Source organism: Zingiber officinale, chromosome 6A (assembly GCF_018446385.1).
Source record: "Zingiber officinale cultivar Zhangliang chromosome 6A, Zo_v1.1, whole genome shotgun sequence".
Classification (NCBI taxonomy): Eukaryota; Viridiplantae; Streptophyta; class Magnoliopsida; order Zingiberales; family Zingiberaceae; genus Zingiber; species Zingiber officinale.
In genome coordinates, this window is record NC_055997.1 from 123,914,915 (window position 1) to 123,931,227 (window position 16,313).

The 16,313-nt window shown below is 43.1% G+C and overlaps 1 protein-coding gene across 1 annotated transcript; it reads right to left on the reverse strand.

Annotated features, from left to right (window-relative positions):
• Nucleotides 1-8,383: 8,383 nt before the first annotated feature.
• On the reverse strand, nt 8,384-10,095 carry LOC121997879 (UDP-glycosyltransferase 73C6-like). Its single transcript, XM_042552544.1, has one exon. It carries the CDS (start codon nt 9,950-9,952, stop codon nt 8,435-8,437), a length of 1,518 nt encoding a protein of 505 aa, XP_042408478.1. The 5' UTR covers nt 9,953-10,095; the 3' UTR covers nt 8,384-8,434.
• Nucleotides 10,096-16,313: the final 6,218 nt, after the last annotated feature.

Here is a 16,313-nt window from a genome sequence, read left to right on the forward strand (position 1 = left end):
TTTTTATTTCAAGCATTTTAAACTTCAGCATAGCGCTGGATTTTATTAGTAATCAGCTTCTCTTATCTCAAGTGACAAATTACAATTAATTTTAGATTTTTAGTTATGATTTTATTTGAAATTATTTTATTTTTTAAATTATCTAAAAATTATGACTCTAATATTTGGGAATATTATGATATTATAACTTGATTTATTATTGTATTTGAGTTTGTCATAAAATGAATAACATGATTGAATTTGTTATAATTGATTGATAGTTATTTTTTGTTTTACGTTATAAATAATTAATTTGTAGTTGTTTGTTGTCCTTCGGTTATAAATGGAACACCAGCAGCTTTCAAATAAAAACTCAAAAATATTACTATTATTTTTTAGGAAAAGAGATAATCAATCTAAATCTGATAATCAATTGTAAGAGACTGGTAGTTGGATCCTCTACTTTCGATTTATAGCCTCCTTTTGTATCTAGGTCAGTAGAACAAAGAGAGGAAGAATTTGATATTTGTTCTATTGAATGAGATCTAGGATTACGAAAACTAATTTGTGAATACTCTGTTAAAGAGCGGGATGAGATTAGAAGCACATATATTAAAGCAAGGTCTTATCAACCCAAACTTATTGAGTATCCAAGAACAAAAATTGGAAACCAAAACCGTCGATTTTAATGTTTAGTTCAAACAAGTTCTTTGGCTAGAATATTTACCTTCAAAGAACAAAGCATATTGTTTTCCATGCTTCTTTTTTAGAATACAATCCAATGGCTCATTCTGCACTTATTTTTTAAGAGTTTAATAGTTGGAAGAGAGTTAATGATGGAGAAAAATATGTATTTTTTATTCATGTTGGTTCATTGTCTTCATCACATAATAGATGTGTGAAATGTGTTCAGGATTTGATGAAACCAAAGTAAAATATTGACAAAGTGATGAATACTCAATCTACAGAAGAAATTATAAAGAATAGGTTGTATTTAAAGGCAACAATTGAAGGTTTATTATGGCTTGCAACTCAAGGATGTTCTGTTAGATCATCCACATCAGTATCCTCATCCAAAATCTAAAATTTAAGATAAAAAGACTACTTTATTAAATTTAGATATCTATTTTCCACTACATGATACATCAGCTTCCTTATAATTTGTCATATATTTATTATTTTTTTTTTCTCTTTCCTTCATATTTTTATTATTAGAGGGAGGAAAGAGATAGAGGAGAGAGAAATTTTTTTATTAATAGAGGAAGGAGAGAGAAATTTTTTATTATTAGAAGGAGGAGAGAGAAATAGTATTTTAATGTTTAGGGAATGGAATCCATTCCCTAAATTTAAAGAACTACTATTCATAAAATGTATATTTAGGGAATGAGTAGGATACCTGATGCGGATGTTTTTTTAATGCAAAATGTAAAATTTAAGGTAAAAGTTTAGTTTAGGGTAATTGATGTGGATGCTCTTAGAGGTCATGCTGAATCATAGAGTTCCTTAAACCGTGAAAATTTTATTGAATTCTTAAAATTTCAAACACATTTAAATGATGAAATTGTAAAAGTTGTGTTACATAATGCCCCGCAAAATGCTAAATACACTTCTCCACAAATTCAAAAGGAAATATTACATATTTTTACTAATAAAGTGAGAACAATGATTCAAGATGAATTGAGAGATGTTAAGTTTTATATTTTTATTGATGAAGCTCAAGATGAATCCAAAAAAGAGCAAATGACCATTATTTTCAAATTTGTTAATAATTTTGATTTTTTGGTAGAACGTTTCTTTGAGATTTTGAGTGTTGAGGACACAATATCGACAAATCTTAAAAAATTAATTTCTGACATCTTTGTTCAACACATTATTCAAATCCAGAACATGAGGGTACAAGGGTATGATGGTGCAAGTAATATGCGTGGTGAATGGAATGAGCTTCAAATATTATTTCGTAGAGATTGTCCATATGCCTATTATGTACATTGTTTTGCTCATCGTTATTGGTCGCAACTTCTAAGGATGTGCCTTCACGACCTGGGGTCTACCCCGCTATGCGCCTATGGCCGGTGCATCTGCATGAACCTCCCTCCATATCCGTGGGGCCGGCATTAGGGGGGCCGCTAAGGTAGCGGATCTACCTTTTTTCTAAGGATGTGCCTTCTATTTGGCAATTGTGTTCTTATTTGACTTCCATTGTAATCTTCGTTATCTCGCCTCCTAAACGTCTTAATGAGTTACAATATGCTCAACAAGAAGAGATTGTATATATATTGGCTATTGGTGAGTGTGAGAATGGTGCAGGAGCTAATCAAATTGGTACATTGTATAGACCCGATGCATCTCATTGGAGCACTCATTATGATTCTATTAAGAACTTGATAGACATGTATGCAGCAACTCGTAAGATCCTTGGAAATCTCAGTGAAAATGGGTCAAATGGTACAATACGTGGGGAAGCTTGTGGTTTATGCAACATAATTATAAGTTTTGAATTTGTATTTGTGTTATTTTTTTTATGGAAAATATCTTAGAAACCATTGACATTCTTTGTCAAGCTCTACAAAATAAATCACAAGACATTGTGAATGCTTTAAAATTTGTCTCAACCACAAAAGTCATCCTTCTAAAATTTAGAAGATGGTTGGGATGAATTTTTTGAGAGAGTAAAGACTTTTTGTGAATGACATAATATTGAGATACCTGATATGAGTTGTGGTTATAAAGTTAATCATTATTATCAACAATGGAATCATGTCACAATTGAGTATCATTATTACTATGATATTTTTAATGCTATAATATATTTTCAAGTGATGGAACTAAATTGTAGATTCAGTGAGGCAACAAAAAATTTAATGCGAGCGACATTTGCAAGCTTGCATCAAAATTTTATCCGGTTGATTTTACTCAACAAGAAATCCATGCTTTGAAAGCTGAATTGCAACACTATCAATTTGACAGTTTGTGATCGTGAGTTTCAACAAATTTCTACTCTTTCTGTATTATATAGAGAAATGATTGTGACAAAAAAGGCTAAGAGTTAGGTTATGATTCAGAGCATCTTGTATTGACTCTTCATGTATCAATTGCAATGGCAGAGAGAGCCTTTTCATCCATGAAATTTCTCCAAATGACCCATCGCAACAAGATAGATGATGATTTACTTTCTGATTGCATGATTTTCTACATAGAACGACAATTGTCTTAGAAAATAGACTCGGATAATAGATGAGTTTTATACTCTAAAATCTCGTCAAGCACCACTTAAGTAGATATTGAAGTATTTTGTATAAAAATTGAACTATGTAAAAGGATATTAGTATATAAATGTAATATGCATGTTTGTTAAATGCATATTTTATTATTGTCATAATTTAGCCCAGGGCAGTTGAAGACCCTGGCTACGCTATTGGGGATGATCAATTCAGTCCTATAGAAGTTTCCCATCGACCACTTACATAAATCAGAAAAATACACATGAAAACACATTCTAACAATCAACGTTCTCAGGTCCGTTACCTATTAGTAAGAAAACCCTCCATAATACACTGTAGTTGAGTTTCAAACTCAAGTTGTCAAATTTATTATTGGAGAATCTGACTAGACATCCTACCCGACCTAAAAAGTCATATATAGAAGAACATTATAATAAATTATAAACTATCTCCATCTTATTCATCAATATCAGTAATAATGAATATCCTGGTCATTGGGTGAGTATTCGGTTAAAATCGATCGAACCAAACAGAATTAACTGTTAGTACATTTGGCATCAATAGTAAAACTTAAGTTTTGATGAATGACAAGTGAATTAAAGTTAAATGTGTTGTTAATCTAACTTTGTTATCGAGTGCATAGGGTTGACTAACTTGACAGGTCAAGAAGACCCTACACCAGGCATGAAGTCCAGTTAAGATGTGTGATTCCCAATTGGTGAAGTCTAGATATGAAATTCTGGCAGAAAGTCAGGATGTTTGATTCCCGATGGGTTAAAGTCCAGATGTGCGATTCCGATAGGAGGTCAGGATATTTGATTACCAATGGACGAAGTCCGGATGTACAATTTTGGTAAGAAAACTTGGTGGATCAGAGTGGACATCAAGGAAGTAACTTGACATTTGGTAAGTGGAGGAGAGTGACTCAGTGAGGACGCGCCCCATTTGAGAGGACAGTAGGCATCAGTCAAATTTTGGTTCATTTCAGAAACCTAAATTGAGACCTTGACTAGATCCTGGTCTCGGGAAGATAGGATCTAACTAATAAATCTATATAAATTGTCCATGCATATATTTTTCTAACTCTATATTGTAGAGACAAACATAGACCTTTGAATTCTGCATATGTGGCAATTGATAGAACTTGATTCTGAGTTCGAAGTCAAAAGATATAGCCTCTAGAAGACTACTGTATCAAACCAGCAGTTGGAGGTGCCTCGCATGCTTCTGGAGGTGCCTTGAGCTTGCTTGAAGGCACCTTGAAGTACTTTGTAGGCGCCTTCCAGAAGATAAAACCTAAAGTTTGTATATTTTATCATCATCAAAGATAGGGGATAGAATTTACTTGTGGAAGTGCTTCAGAGGAGGTTGAAGGCGCCTTCCATAACCTATATAAGCCCTATTCGAGCAGCATTCAAAACACAACTCTTCTATAAGCTTCTATGCGTCCATTTGATATTCTGACTGGTATGGCTTTATGGTGCTACTCTGCTATGACATTACTATGAGTGAAGCTAGGCAGGTGAAAGTCTCGGTGAGGGAAGTCGGGCAGTGGAAAAATCCTAGTGAGTGAAGCTAGGTGAAAGTCCTGGTGAGTGAAGCCAAGCAGATGGAAAGTCTTGGTGAGTGAAGCCAGGTAGATGAAAAGTCCTAGTGAGTGAAACTAGGCAGATGGAAAGACCTGATAAGTGAAGTCAGGCACGTGGAGATCTAGGTGGGTCAAGGTTGATCGAACACCTAGTGTTGGGAAGCCCAAGTAGGTTAAAGGATTAACCAGATACTTGACACGAGGAAATCCAGATGAATCAAGGGTGACCGAACATTTGGTGGAAGTACAAGTGGGTCATGGAGTACCGGACATTTGACAATAGACAGTAAGTCCAAGTAGGTCAAGGTTGACCAGATACTTGGCATGGAGAGTAAAGTCCAAGTGGGTCAAAGGATTGATTGGACACTTGGTGAAGAAGTCCCAGCAGGTCAAGGTTGACCGGATGCTAGGCATGAGGAGTTTCAACAGGTCACAGTTAACCGGATGTTGGAATTGAGGATCCTAGACTTGATTTAAGCAAGTCAAAGGAAGGACAATCGATCAACCAATTGATTGGGCCATAGTCCAATCAATTAGTTGATCGATTGGTTGTGCACTCGAGTGAAGGTTGGCCCAATCCATCAGCCGATCGATTGGGAAGCTAAATCGCGACCACAGAGGAGCTCCCAATCGATCAGCCGATCGATTGGTCACCACCAATCGATCGGATGATTGATTGGAGCCAGTTTTCTTGTGCGATCGCGAGAAACACAAAAGAAGACTGAATCAGTCAGCCGATCGATTGGGATGTGACCGTTGTGTAGGTTAAAGCCATTGTCAAGAGATTTCTTCGTCACTTCTTCGCCAGCTCCATCCCAATCTTTACACAAGTTTCTCCACAACTCTCTGCCAGTTCTTGAAGCTTCTTGGAGTAAAGTGTTGCTGCACTTCCAAGGTTAAGAGGCATTTCACACAAGAAGAAGAAGCTAGGGTTTCAGTTTCACGTTATAAATCTTGTAAGATTTTATTTGTATTAGCTTCTCTTTTCTTCTTATTGTATTGAGAGTTTGTACAAGGCTTCTCCGCCTTTGGTAGTCACTGTGAAGGAGAGTTTTTATTAGTGGAGAGTGTGTCGTGTGTGGATCCTTGGATTAGTTGCCTCTTCTTGAGGTGGATACCAAGTAAATCTCTAGTGTTAGCATTGTGAGAGTAACTTGAGTGTTTTCCGCTACAGCAACATTATCAAAGCAAACAACGCATGACGAGCTATTCACCCCCCTCTAGCATCAATCGACCCTAACAAGTGGTATCAGAGCAAGGTCGCTCTTCACCAGAATCATCGCCGGAAAGGGTAACGAGCTAGAGAGAGAAGAAGTTAAAGTAAATTTTAACAAGTTAAAGACTTCATCAAAGGCTCAACTTCAAAATGAAATTCCGAGATATATTCGGATTCGACATGAGGGTGCCTTCACCGTACACATCAACAAGTTTCGATCTTTGAAAATCAATGATCGAAAATTTTTTCATGGTGGACATAGAGCAATGGTTTGCTCTAATGGAATGTTTCCAAGCTTAAACAAATTCAAAAGGCAAAATTCTCAAGAAGAGCAAGTGGAGCCAAGAGAAAAATCAAAGAAGCGAGACCAATGATAACGTGACCAAAGTATTGGTCAACATATTGCCGAGCAACATTTTGAAGCAAATAGAAGAATTTGAAGATGTCAAGAAGCTATAGAGCAAATTAGCTAAACTCCATGAGGTCTCCTCCACTGTACCAAACCAAGAATAATTCAAAGAGGGTGACGCATTAGATCAAGATCAAGAGGAGGAGGACTTCGAGGTTGAGAGATGCTCAACATCAGAAGAAAAAGAACAAGAAGCTTCATCCTCCACAAAGTGCAAAGAAAAAGGCAAGGATGGAGTGTACTCCTTGTTTCATGTACATAAGGATGATGATGATGAAGCCTCCACCTCTAGGATTAAGGGGGAGTGTAGATTATTGACTTTGGAGAGTCATTCAGTGACACTGGAGTAAGAAGAAGCTTCTACCTCTAGGTCAAATGATGAAGAAGAAGATGTTGCCACCTCCACAAATCAAGAAAAATCAAATAGAAGATCATGTGCCACCCCTACAAGCAAAGAAGGTATAACTATTTCAAATTTTCATAATAAAAATCACATTATATGTTTTGAGTGTAGGGGAAAAGGGTACTACAAGAGTAAGTATCCTAAATTGGTCAAGAAGAAGGGCCAAGTGGCACCCAAAGCTAAGGAGAAGCCTAAGAAGGTCAGTCCCGTGACAAAGAAGAGAAAGGAACACATTGTGTGTTTCTTGTGCCATCAAAAAGGACATTATCGGAGCCAATGTCCAAAGGGGAAGAAACCGACCAAAGTCAAAGGAGGAAGCACAAGTCAAGGGGAAGCTTCTAAGATAAAATCCAAGGTATCATTCATTGAATCTATTCCTTTAACTCATGATAAAAAATATGCTAGAAATAATTTATATCATTTTAATGTTTTTATCATGAAAATAGGAAGCATGATAGAATTAAGGAAAATCATGTGGCCTATCATGCTAAAATCACTCATTCTAAGGCTAGAAAAATAGATAACAAATTAGCCAATAATTCTAAGGATTTTAGATATAGGCCTAAAACAAAAAATTCTCATAGGAATCAAGAAAAATCAAAATCTAAGGATTTAAGGTTGAAAAACCAAGTCTTGAGGTCAAAGTTTGATAAATTAGAAAAGACCCTAAAGAAATTGAAAAATATTTTTAAGGGTCAAAATAATAAAAACCTAGGTTTAGATAAACAAGAGTCATCCTATGATCATAGAGGTTTGGAATACAAACCTAATACTAAGAAGGATGTGACTTCATACCATAGAGTTCCATATAATTATGAAACTAACCCTAGATCTAACGATCAAGTCAAAAATACAAGAGCAATATCATTTCTCTTCTTCCATTCAACAATAGCAGTAAAGCAATAACCGCTTTACAACAATCTTTCGTCCATAAGTGTTATCCTTTTTTTTAATCATCTTCAATAAGTCAAATAGTAAATTTTTTTCTAAATTTTACTCAGTACACAATAACGAATTTTTTTCCTTGTTCTGACATATTCACCACCAAAATACAATATTCCTTCTTTGCTATTCTTATTCTGGAGATAGATCAGATTTTAATCTTCAAACAATTTCTCATCTTCTTCTAGTTGTTATCTTTTTTCATCAAAAGTAAAATTCAATAGATCTCTCGTTAATCGTACAAAATAATAATTTAAAAGATTCAAAAATTAATTTCAATTATTAATAATTTATCATATTTAGATTATAATTTAAAATATATTTATCATTATTTTTATATTTATTATTAAATTTTAATTTTATCCTCAGTCTCATCAATTATTTAATCCACACGAATTCATTTAACTCACTATCTATGCACATATTTCAAAAAATTGTTTTAAAATATATATATAAACCGTCCAAAGGAATTTATCATTATCTAAAAAGAAGTTAGTTCTTCCTAAAGTCACCATTTAAACTCAAATCTAAAACAGAACATATACCCATAATTTTTATCATAATATTTGTTAATATATTATTTTAATTATATATATAAATAAACTTGTTAGTCTATCCTAATTAATTAATAATAATAAAATAATTATCTTCTATTTATTTGTCTCACTGTTGTTTCCTATATCTGTGTTTCCGTATCATGTAGCTTAACAGTAGTCGCGTCTAATACATGCTGAATCATGAGCGTTAAGCTCTCGTAAGACGACCCGCCAGGTTCCATCGCCTTCTTCGCCTCGATCGCCAGTTGCTTCGCCCTCTGTCTTCTCGCCTGCGCCTCCTCTCCTCCATCCATCACCGCCTCTATCGCCCGTTCCACGTCCTCTCGCGCGATCAAGCCCTCGCTCTCCCTCGACACATAGAGCGTCTTCATTTGGGGCTTCAGCGCCACGCCGGTCTGCAGAACCTTCACCACCAAATTCTCGTTCAGAAACTGGTCCGCAAGGTGCGGCCACGTGATCATGGGAATTCCGAGGGACACCGCCTCCAGCGTCGAGTGCCAGCCGCAGTGCGTTAGGAATGCCCCTACGGAGGGGTGGGAGAGAATCATCACCTGCGGCGCCCACCCCTTCAGTATCAGCCCCCTGGACCTCGTTCGCTCCTCCAACTCCGGCAGCCATTTCTCCACCTCCGGCAATATGTCCCACTGCTTGATCACCCAAATGAACGGCCGGTTGGACGCCTCCAACCCAGTTCCGATCTCCAAGGTATGTGAGGGGCTATTCGAGACGATCGTCCCGAAGCTGACATAGATGACGGAAGCCGTGTCCTTGGCGTCGAGCCAATTGGAAATCCGCTGCGCCTCTTCGGCTATAGTCTTGTCGCCGCGAAAGATTGCGTCTTCGGGTTTCTTGTTGGAGAGGCTCACCGGTCCGATATGCCATATCGTCTTGCCGAGAGCCCTCTGGTAGAGGTCGAGGAAGGGAGACTCCAACTCACGGAAGGTGTTGATGATATGCCCATCAGCCGTGGCTTCGGCCTCCGTTTTCTGTTCTAGAAATTTCTCCCACCCGGGGTAGTCAAAGAACCTCAAAGCCTGCACTCTGACCACCTCTATTTTCTGAGGCAAGCCGGGGACGAAGAACGGCTGGAAGAAGTCGCCGGGAACATCTCCGGAGGATGCGTATTCATGAACATTGTGGCTGCAAAGGAGGAAGAAGCAGGAGGGCCCGTGGAAAATAAAGCGGAGCAGGCCTAGCTCGCGCGCGACATCCCTCGTCCAGGGATTGCTCGAGTCAGAGACGAGGCACGTTGGTTTGGGCCACTGCTGGCGAAGGTAGGCAACCAATGGCTCGGTCAGCATGCTTGTCGCCAGGAAGAACTTATCTATCTTCTCGGTTTCCATGACGAGGTCAGCGTTCTCGGAGCCCTCCGGCAGACCGACCTCGGCGCAGGGGAATTGGAGTTCAGCAAGGCGGATGACGAGGCCATCAGCGTTGGCGCGATCGACGAAGGACTTGATTCGAGTAGTGTTGACTGGAGTAGTGACGATGGTGACGAGGGCCCCGCGGGCGGCGAGGAGGCAGCCAAAGTCGACCATGGGGATCATGTGCCCCTGAGCGAACAGCGGCACCAGCACGAAGTGAGGCTTCTCTTGCCCGCTGCTGGGCTCGATGATGTTGATCATCTTCTTGGTCATTTTCCTGAGAATTGAATCTGCGTCGTGATTGAATTGCACTGCCGGCTAGGTATATATATCCCTCCCTCCAACGACTCAATGAAATCGAACACGACAGAATAATTTCTCTCGTATTGTATTATTAACAATTTATTAAAAAAAAATTTACATTGTAAATATAGCCGCACGTGGATCTGCTCAGTCATCGGAGAGCAATTGATTTCTCCAATAATTGAAACAATGCCGTGATTGAATTGCCCAAGCCAATGCGCGTATGCATATCTAATATATGTTGACTGTTTGCGCGGACGTCGTAGTGTTTTATTCAAATTTGGTTGACATGATTGCCATTCTTTCGTCGATCTTTAGGAGCCAAAACAGTCTATCGCCTTGATTGAATTATGATGATGACTTTTCAGTTCAGCATTAATGGCAATATTCGCGATCCGACAGCAGGCGCCTCGATACATCCGAAATTCGTGAACTCACCGATGACGAAACGGGAGAGATTCGTTCTAGTTCATGGTCGGATTGGCAGAGATCTGCACGATGAAAGCTCTCTTTCTGTTCTTTCCTGAGCTGCTACTTGAACCATGCAAGTTTTCTGTCTCCATTCTTGAAGGATTCCTTCTTTAATCCGGAACTTTGTTTCAAATTTTTAATGAATAAATTTATAAGTTAAAATAAAATAAAATTAATCGTCGATTGTTTTGATATTTTTAAATTTATTATCAACCCATTTCCACTGAGAAATCAATAATAGATGGACGTAGCGAAGTGTCGTCACTCGTCAATTATAATAAGAATTATCCTACAGGTAGCAAGAATTCAGTCAAAAGAAGGAAGATAGATGACACATATTTATTAATAAAAAAAATAAAAGAGCCATTTTAATGAAAATGAAAATGACATCTTATATTTTCATCTAAAAATATCTTCTAATTAAAACTTCTCGATTTTTCTTTTCAAAATTATTTTTAATGTCGCTTATATTTGTTTGTCAAAACTATTATTGATCCTGTCCGAACCAGAAGTCAACAGACGCTGGGCACGTGGCGCTCCAAGGCTCGCTGATGTAGATCTCCAACTAGTGTCGAGATGCTCCGGCTATCCTGCACAGAAGTCGAGCCGGGAAGGGGATTCCCAGCGACGACCCTCCGACGCTCAAGTCAGGTAAATCACGATGAACAAGGTGGCTCCAGAAGTCTCAGAGTACGTACCCCCTTTCCTTGTCGATGAAACCTGAGGTTCTTTATATAGAGCTGTGAAAGGTTTGGGCACGCGTACCAAGGTGCATAAGTGTCCTCTGTCCTATCCTAGGTATGCGGCTGTCAGAAAGCTTACCTGTCCTTTCCTAGGTACGCGGCTGTCAGAAAGTTTACCTGACCCATATCGCTACAGTCAAAGCATGCCCTCGATGGGACAGCAGAATCCCCTGTCACAAGATTTGGAGCATGGCACACACGTGAAACATACAGGTTGTCAAAGAAAGAAATCCTCTGGCCTTTTCCTTTGCTCCAAACTTGTAGTCCGAGCGGACAGATACCTAAACATCCGACCGGACATCCGCAGTGGTTTACTTGTGCTTTGTGGAGACTAACAAACAGGGGTGCTTTATGACTGCGGTCGGTCAAAAGGTCAGCTCGGTACATGACCTTTTTAACTGAGCGTCGGAACCCCGATTTGACAGGGTGCCTCCCAACTATAAGTGCGAGCCGGCCGGACCCCTCCGGGTACTCGATTCCATCGACCGGCCGGCAGTCCAATCGGACCGACCGTCTACGGCCGTCCGTCCGGTCGGACCACACTCTCCTCTGGGTGGGCGGCTGTTCCGGTGACTTCCCCTTGGCGTTGACTTTGCAAGAAAAAAAGGGGGGGGGGAGGCCCGTTCTTACTACCGGATCACTTGCCTTCCCTTCAAGTCTAGTCGAAGGAGGAGCATAGTCCGACTGACTGGACTGTGAGTCTAGCCGAACGGCTCTTCCATGCTAATCTTCTCCGCCCGGTCAGCGGCAGAGATATCCTTGAATGAATCAATGATGGCTTTCGCCGGATCTCCTTGCGTTCTGCGCCAATCTTCGACATCAATGTCGATCATACCTTCATTAAATGCTCCGAATGATTGACTGCCACGCGGAGCAATGCCATCAGAGTACGGAGGCGGTTGCATGATATTTTGATGTGACCGAAGCAATTCGAAATAAACGGCTAGATGTATACATTGATTCCCGTGACCTGGATCCGACGGTGGAGGCCGCCCGGCCCTCACCCTATGAATTCTTCATTTCCTCCTCACCTTCACACGCCTCCGTCACCTCTATTGTTGCTTTCTGCGCTCTGGAGCTCCGTCGATCTCGCTTCTGCCCTTTGACGCTATCCGGCGCCTTTCTTCGATCCCTCTTCCCCCAGTAAGGTTTTAGATCTCTCCTTCTTCCTTTCCGATATCTAATTCGCACTTCTGCTCTAGTTTTTGAAACTCCATTTCCTCGTCTTTGAAACTTCCTTTTTGATTTCTTCTGTCCCGATCATGGCCAGTTCTTCTCATCCCGAAGAACAATCTTTAGGCCCATGGTATACTACCATGCGATCTCGTTTCGAACAACGGGATTTTGATATTTTGGCTGACAATTTCGAAATCCCCGAGGATATCGAAGTTCGCCTAGCTGGTCCTGCCGCTCGGCCTCATAGACCACCGCGCGGCGGTTTCTGTGTCTTTCGCGACCAATTCATCGCCGGTCTGCGGTTCCCCGTACATCCTTTTATAGTAGACGTCTGTAACTATTTTAGCGTGCCGCTCGGCAGTTTAGTACCAAATACCTTTCGTCTGCTCTGCGGCGTTGTCGCTTTGTTTAAGATTCACAACATCCCTCCGACCGGAGGTCTTCTTTACTTCTATTATCCTAAGCAGCCGAGCCGGACACTTTTATGTTCCAAGCTCGGCCCGGCGGTCTTCTTCAATAAACTACCCACTTCCAATAAACATTGAAGGACTATTATTTCTCCGTCTTCCCGGCCAGACCCCTTTCGACCCAATGGCAAGTCAGCCTACCTCTCCCGAATCAAGAAATTCAAGACCCGACCGGATTATCTTCCGCCGAAATGTACTAGCCGGTCTACGGCTTGACATCAACAAGCTTCTTCACGAGGGAGTGATGTACATTTTGGGCTGAGTCCTATACGGACCCCACTTCCGACCGGCTTCGGTAAGAACTTTGCTTGGTACTTGCTTTAATTGCTAACCGATTTCTTTTTCCTTCGCACCGACATCGTCATGGACTCGGTGATGGCCGCTCTAAAGAGAAAGGCAGCTACCGGAGGCCGTGGGTACCAAAGAAATGAAGGCGGGCATTCGGCCGGTTCTCACGAAGGAGAAAGCGGCACCAGCCGAATCGGCCGCCAGCCTCTCAAGCAGTGGACAGCTGAGCTACCCTCCAGGAACCAACGGCCCCGAGGAAGGGTCCGCTCGGGAGGAGGATCAGCACCAAAGAGACGCCGAGTGGAGACCCCGCTACGCTCGGCTACCTCCGCGGTCCAACCCTCCCGGGCCGCCTGACTGCGAAAGGGAAGGCGCCTGTGCTCGAGACCATTTCGTCCGACCGACGCCTTCGACTGGGAGGCCACTCCGGCCGAGGCCACTCCGGTTGAAGCCACTCCGGTCGACACTCTCGCCGCCCAGTCCAACGCTCGACCATCCATTCGCGGTCTTCTGCACCAGCTTCTGATCCTGGTCACGGCCACACAAGACGGGTTACTCTTCATCTTCCGATCAAGAGTGGCGGGGAGGACAACCGTGCCCGAGCACACTATTACTTTGAAAGGGCCCCTCGCCGAGATGTGGGCCGACGCTCGGGCGCGCGTAGCACTGATCCCTCTCCAGAACTTAGCCAACAGCCACATGCAAGCGGCTACGGGGGTAAGTTCTTCGTTGTTTTTTGTTTTTTGTTTTTTGTTTTGCCTAAAATATTTCCGCTCGGCTTCTAACAACTGCGCCTTCTCGTTTCAGAGGTGGGTGGAAGAGATAGCAGTTTCCAGCCGTCTGGCTATGGCGGACGAGGAGATAAGGCAACTGCGGGCGGCAGGTGGTCCGAGCGGCTCCCGAGGACCTTCCTACTCCGAGCTGCAAAAAGAGCTGAAGAAAGCTCAAACTCTGCTGGCTGCTGAGCAGAAGAAAACAGCTGACCAGGCCCACGCCCTAGCCGAGTCCGAGCGACAGGTCAAGTCGCTTGACACAAAGATAACTCTTGCCACCACTCGGAAGAACACAGCCATCTCCGATCTGGAGAAGAAAAACGTGGAGGCCCGGGGCCTGGAGTCGAAGATAAAAGAGCTGACGGAGCAGCTCGATCGGGAGAAGGCAGGCCGCTCGGCTGATGCGGAGAAGATCGAACGTCTGAATGAGGCCCTCACAAGCTCCCAGGCAACCTTCAAAGAATACCAGGATGCCGAGCCGAGCCGAGTCGCCGCTCTCCGACAAAGCCACATCCGATCGCCTGAGTTCTCGGAGAAAATTTGTGAGCGGATGTACTCGGCTTTCGACTTGGCAATTACGGCTACTATGACCTATCTGAAGTCGAAGGGCCTTCTTCCGGAGTCCACCAATATTCCGGGCGACGATCAGGTGGAGCTTCTGAGCAACATTCCGAGGGACCTCTACGACTACATCGAGTAATTCTTGTAATTTGGCCGCTCGGCTGATCATGAACCCTTTTGTATTTAGGCCACTCGGCCTAAGGTTTTAATTTTAATGAAATGCTTTCCTTTAGTGTATTTTATCTTCTTGTACTGTCCCCTTGCTAACATTTGTGCTGTGCGCTCATCTCCTGTCACAACACACCTTTGGAGAATCGCTGGAGTATTTTCTCCAGCTCTTCCGTTCGGCCGCACATAATTCTGTGTTGCTACCAATAATCGCTGTTTATGAGACGATCCGAACCTCTCGATGTTCAACCTCGGAGCTCGACGGTTGGCCTGCTTGATTATTTATGGACGCCGCTCGCCTCTTGATCTTTAACGACGGTGCTCGTCTGCCTTCCGCTCGGTCGGCGCGGCTCTTGATCTTTAACGACGGTGCTCGCCGGTCTTCCGCCGGAGGGTTTATAGACGCCCTCGCCTCTTGATCTTTAACGACGGTGCTCGCCGGTCTTCCGCCGGAGGGTTTATAGACGCCGCTCGTCTCTTGATCTTTAACGACGGTGCTCGCCGGTCTTCCGCTCGGAGGGTTTATAGGACGGCTCGTCTCTTGATCTTTAACGACGGTGCTCGTCGGCCTTCCGCCGGAGGGTTTATAGCCGCTCGCCTCTTGATCTTTAACGACGGTGCTCGTCGGCCTTCCGCTCGGAGATTCGGCTCCTCTCTTGATCTTTAACGACGGTGCTCGTCGGCCTTCCGCCGGAGGGTTTATAGACGCCGGCTCGCCTCTTGATCTTTAACGACGGTGCTCGTCGGCCTTCCGTTCGGAGGGTTTATAGACGCCGGCTCGTCTCTTGATCTTTAACGACGGTGCTCGCCGGCTTCCGCTCGGAGGGTTTAGACGCCGGCTCGTCTCTTGATCTTTAACGACGGTGCTCGTCGGTCTTCCGCTCGGAGGGTTTATAGACGCCGGCTCGTCTCTTGATCTTTAACGACGGTGCTCGTCGGTCTTCCGCTCGGAGGGTTTATAGACGCCGGCTCGTCTCTTGATCTTTAACGACGGTGCTCGTCGGTCTTCCGCTCGGAGGGTTTATAGACGCCGGCTCGTCTCTTGATCTTTAACGACGGTGCTCGTCGGCCTTCCGCTCGGAGGGTTTATAGACGCCGGCTCGTCTCTTGATCTTTAACGACGGTGCTCGTCGGTCTTCCGCTCGGAGGGTTTATAGACGCCGGCTCGTCTCTTGATCTTTAACGACGGTGCTCGTCGGTCTTCCGCTCGGAGGGTTTATAGACGCCGGCTCGTCTCTTGATCTTTAACGACGGTGCTCGTCGGCCTTCCGCCGGGGTTTATAGACGCCGGCTACGCCGGCTCGTCTCTTGATCTTTAACGACGGTGCTCGTCGGCGCGGATATTTATAGCCGGTCGGCGCGGCTCTACGGTTTAACGTCTGGGCTAGACGGCCGTCAAGGCTAATTTTGACACTTCCGTTCGGCGTAGCTCTTTGCCTTTCCCCCAGCTTGGATAATGCCTTCCTGGCCGCACGGCTCAGGATCTACTTCATCGAGTATTTTGGCTCGGATAATATACCTCCGTCCGAATGGCACGGGGCCTTCGATCTTCGAGCGTTTGGCTCGACCCATTTACTTCCGGCCGAACGGCACGGGTTATTTGCTTGCAAGTCTTAACCACATAAACCTCCCGGCCGATCGGCTCGGGGGCCTTCGCGCTACGATGATAATGCCTTATATTCGC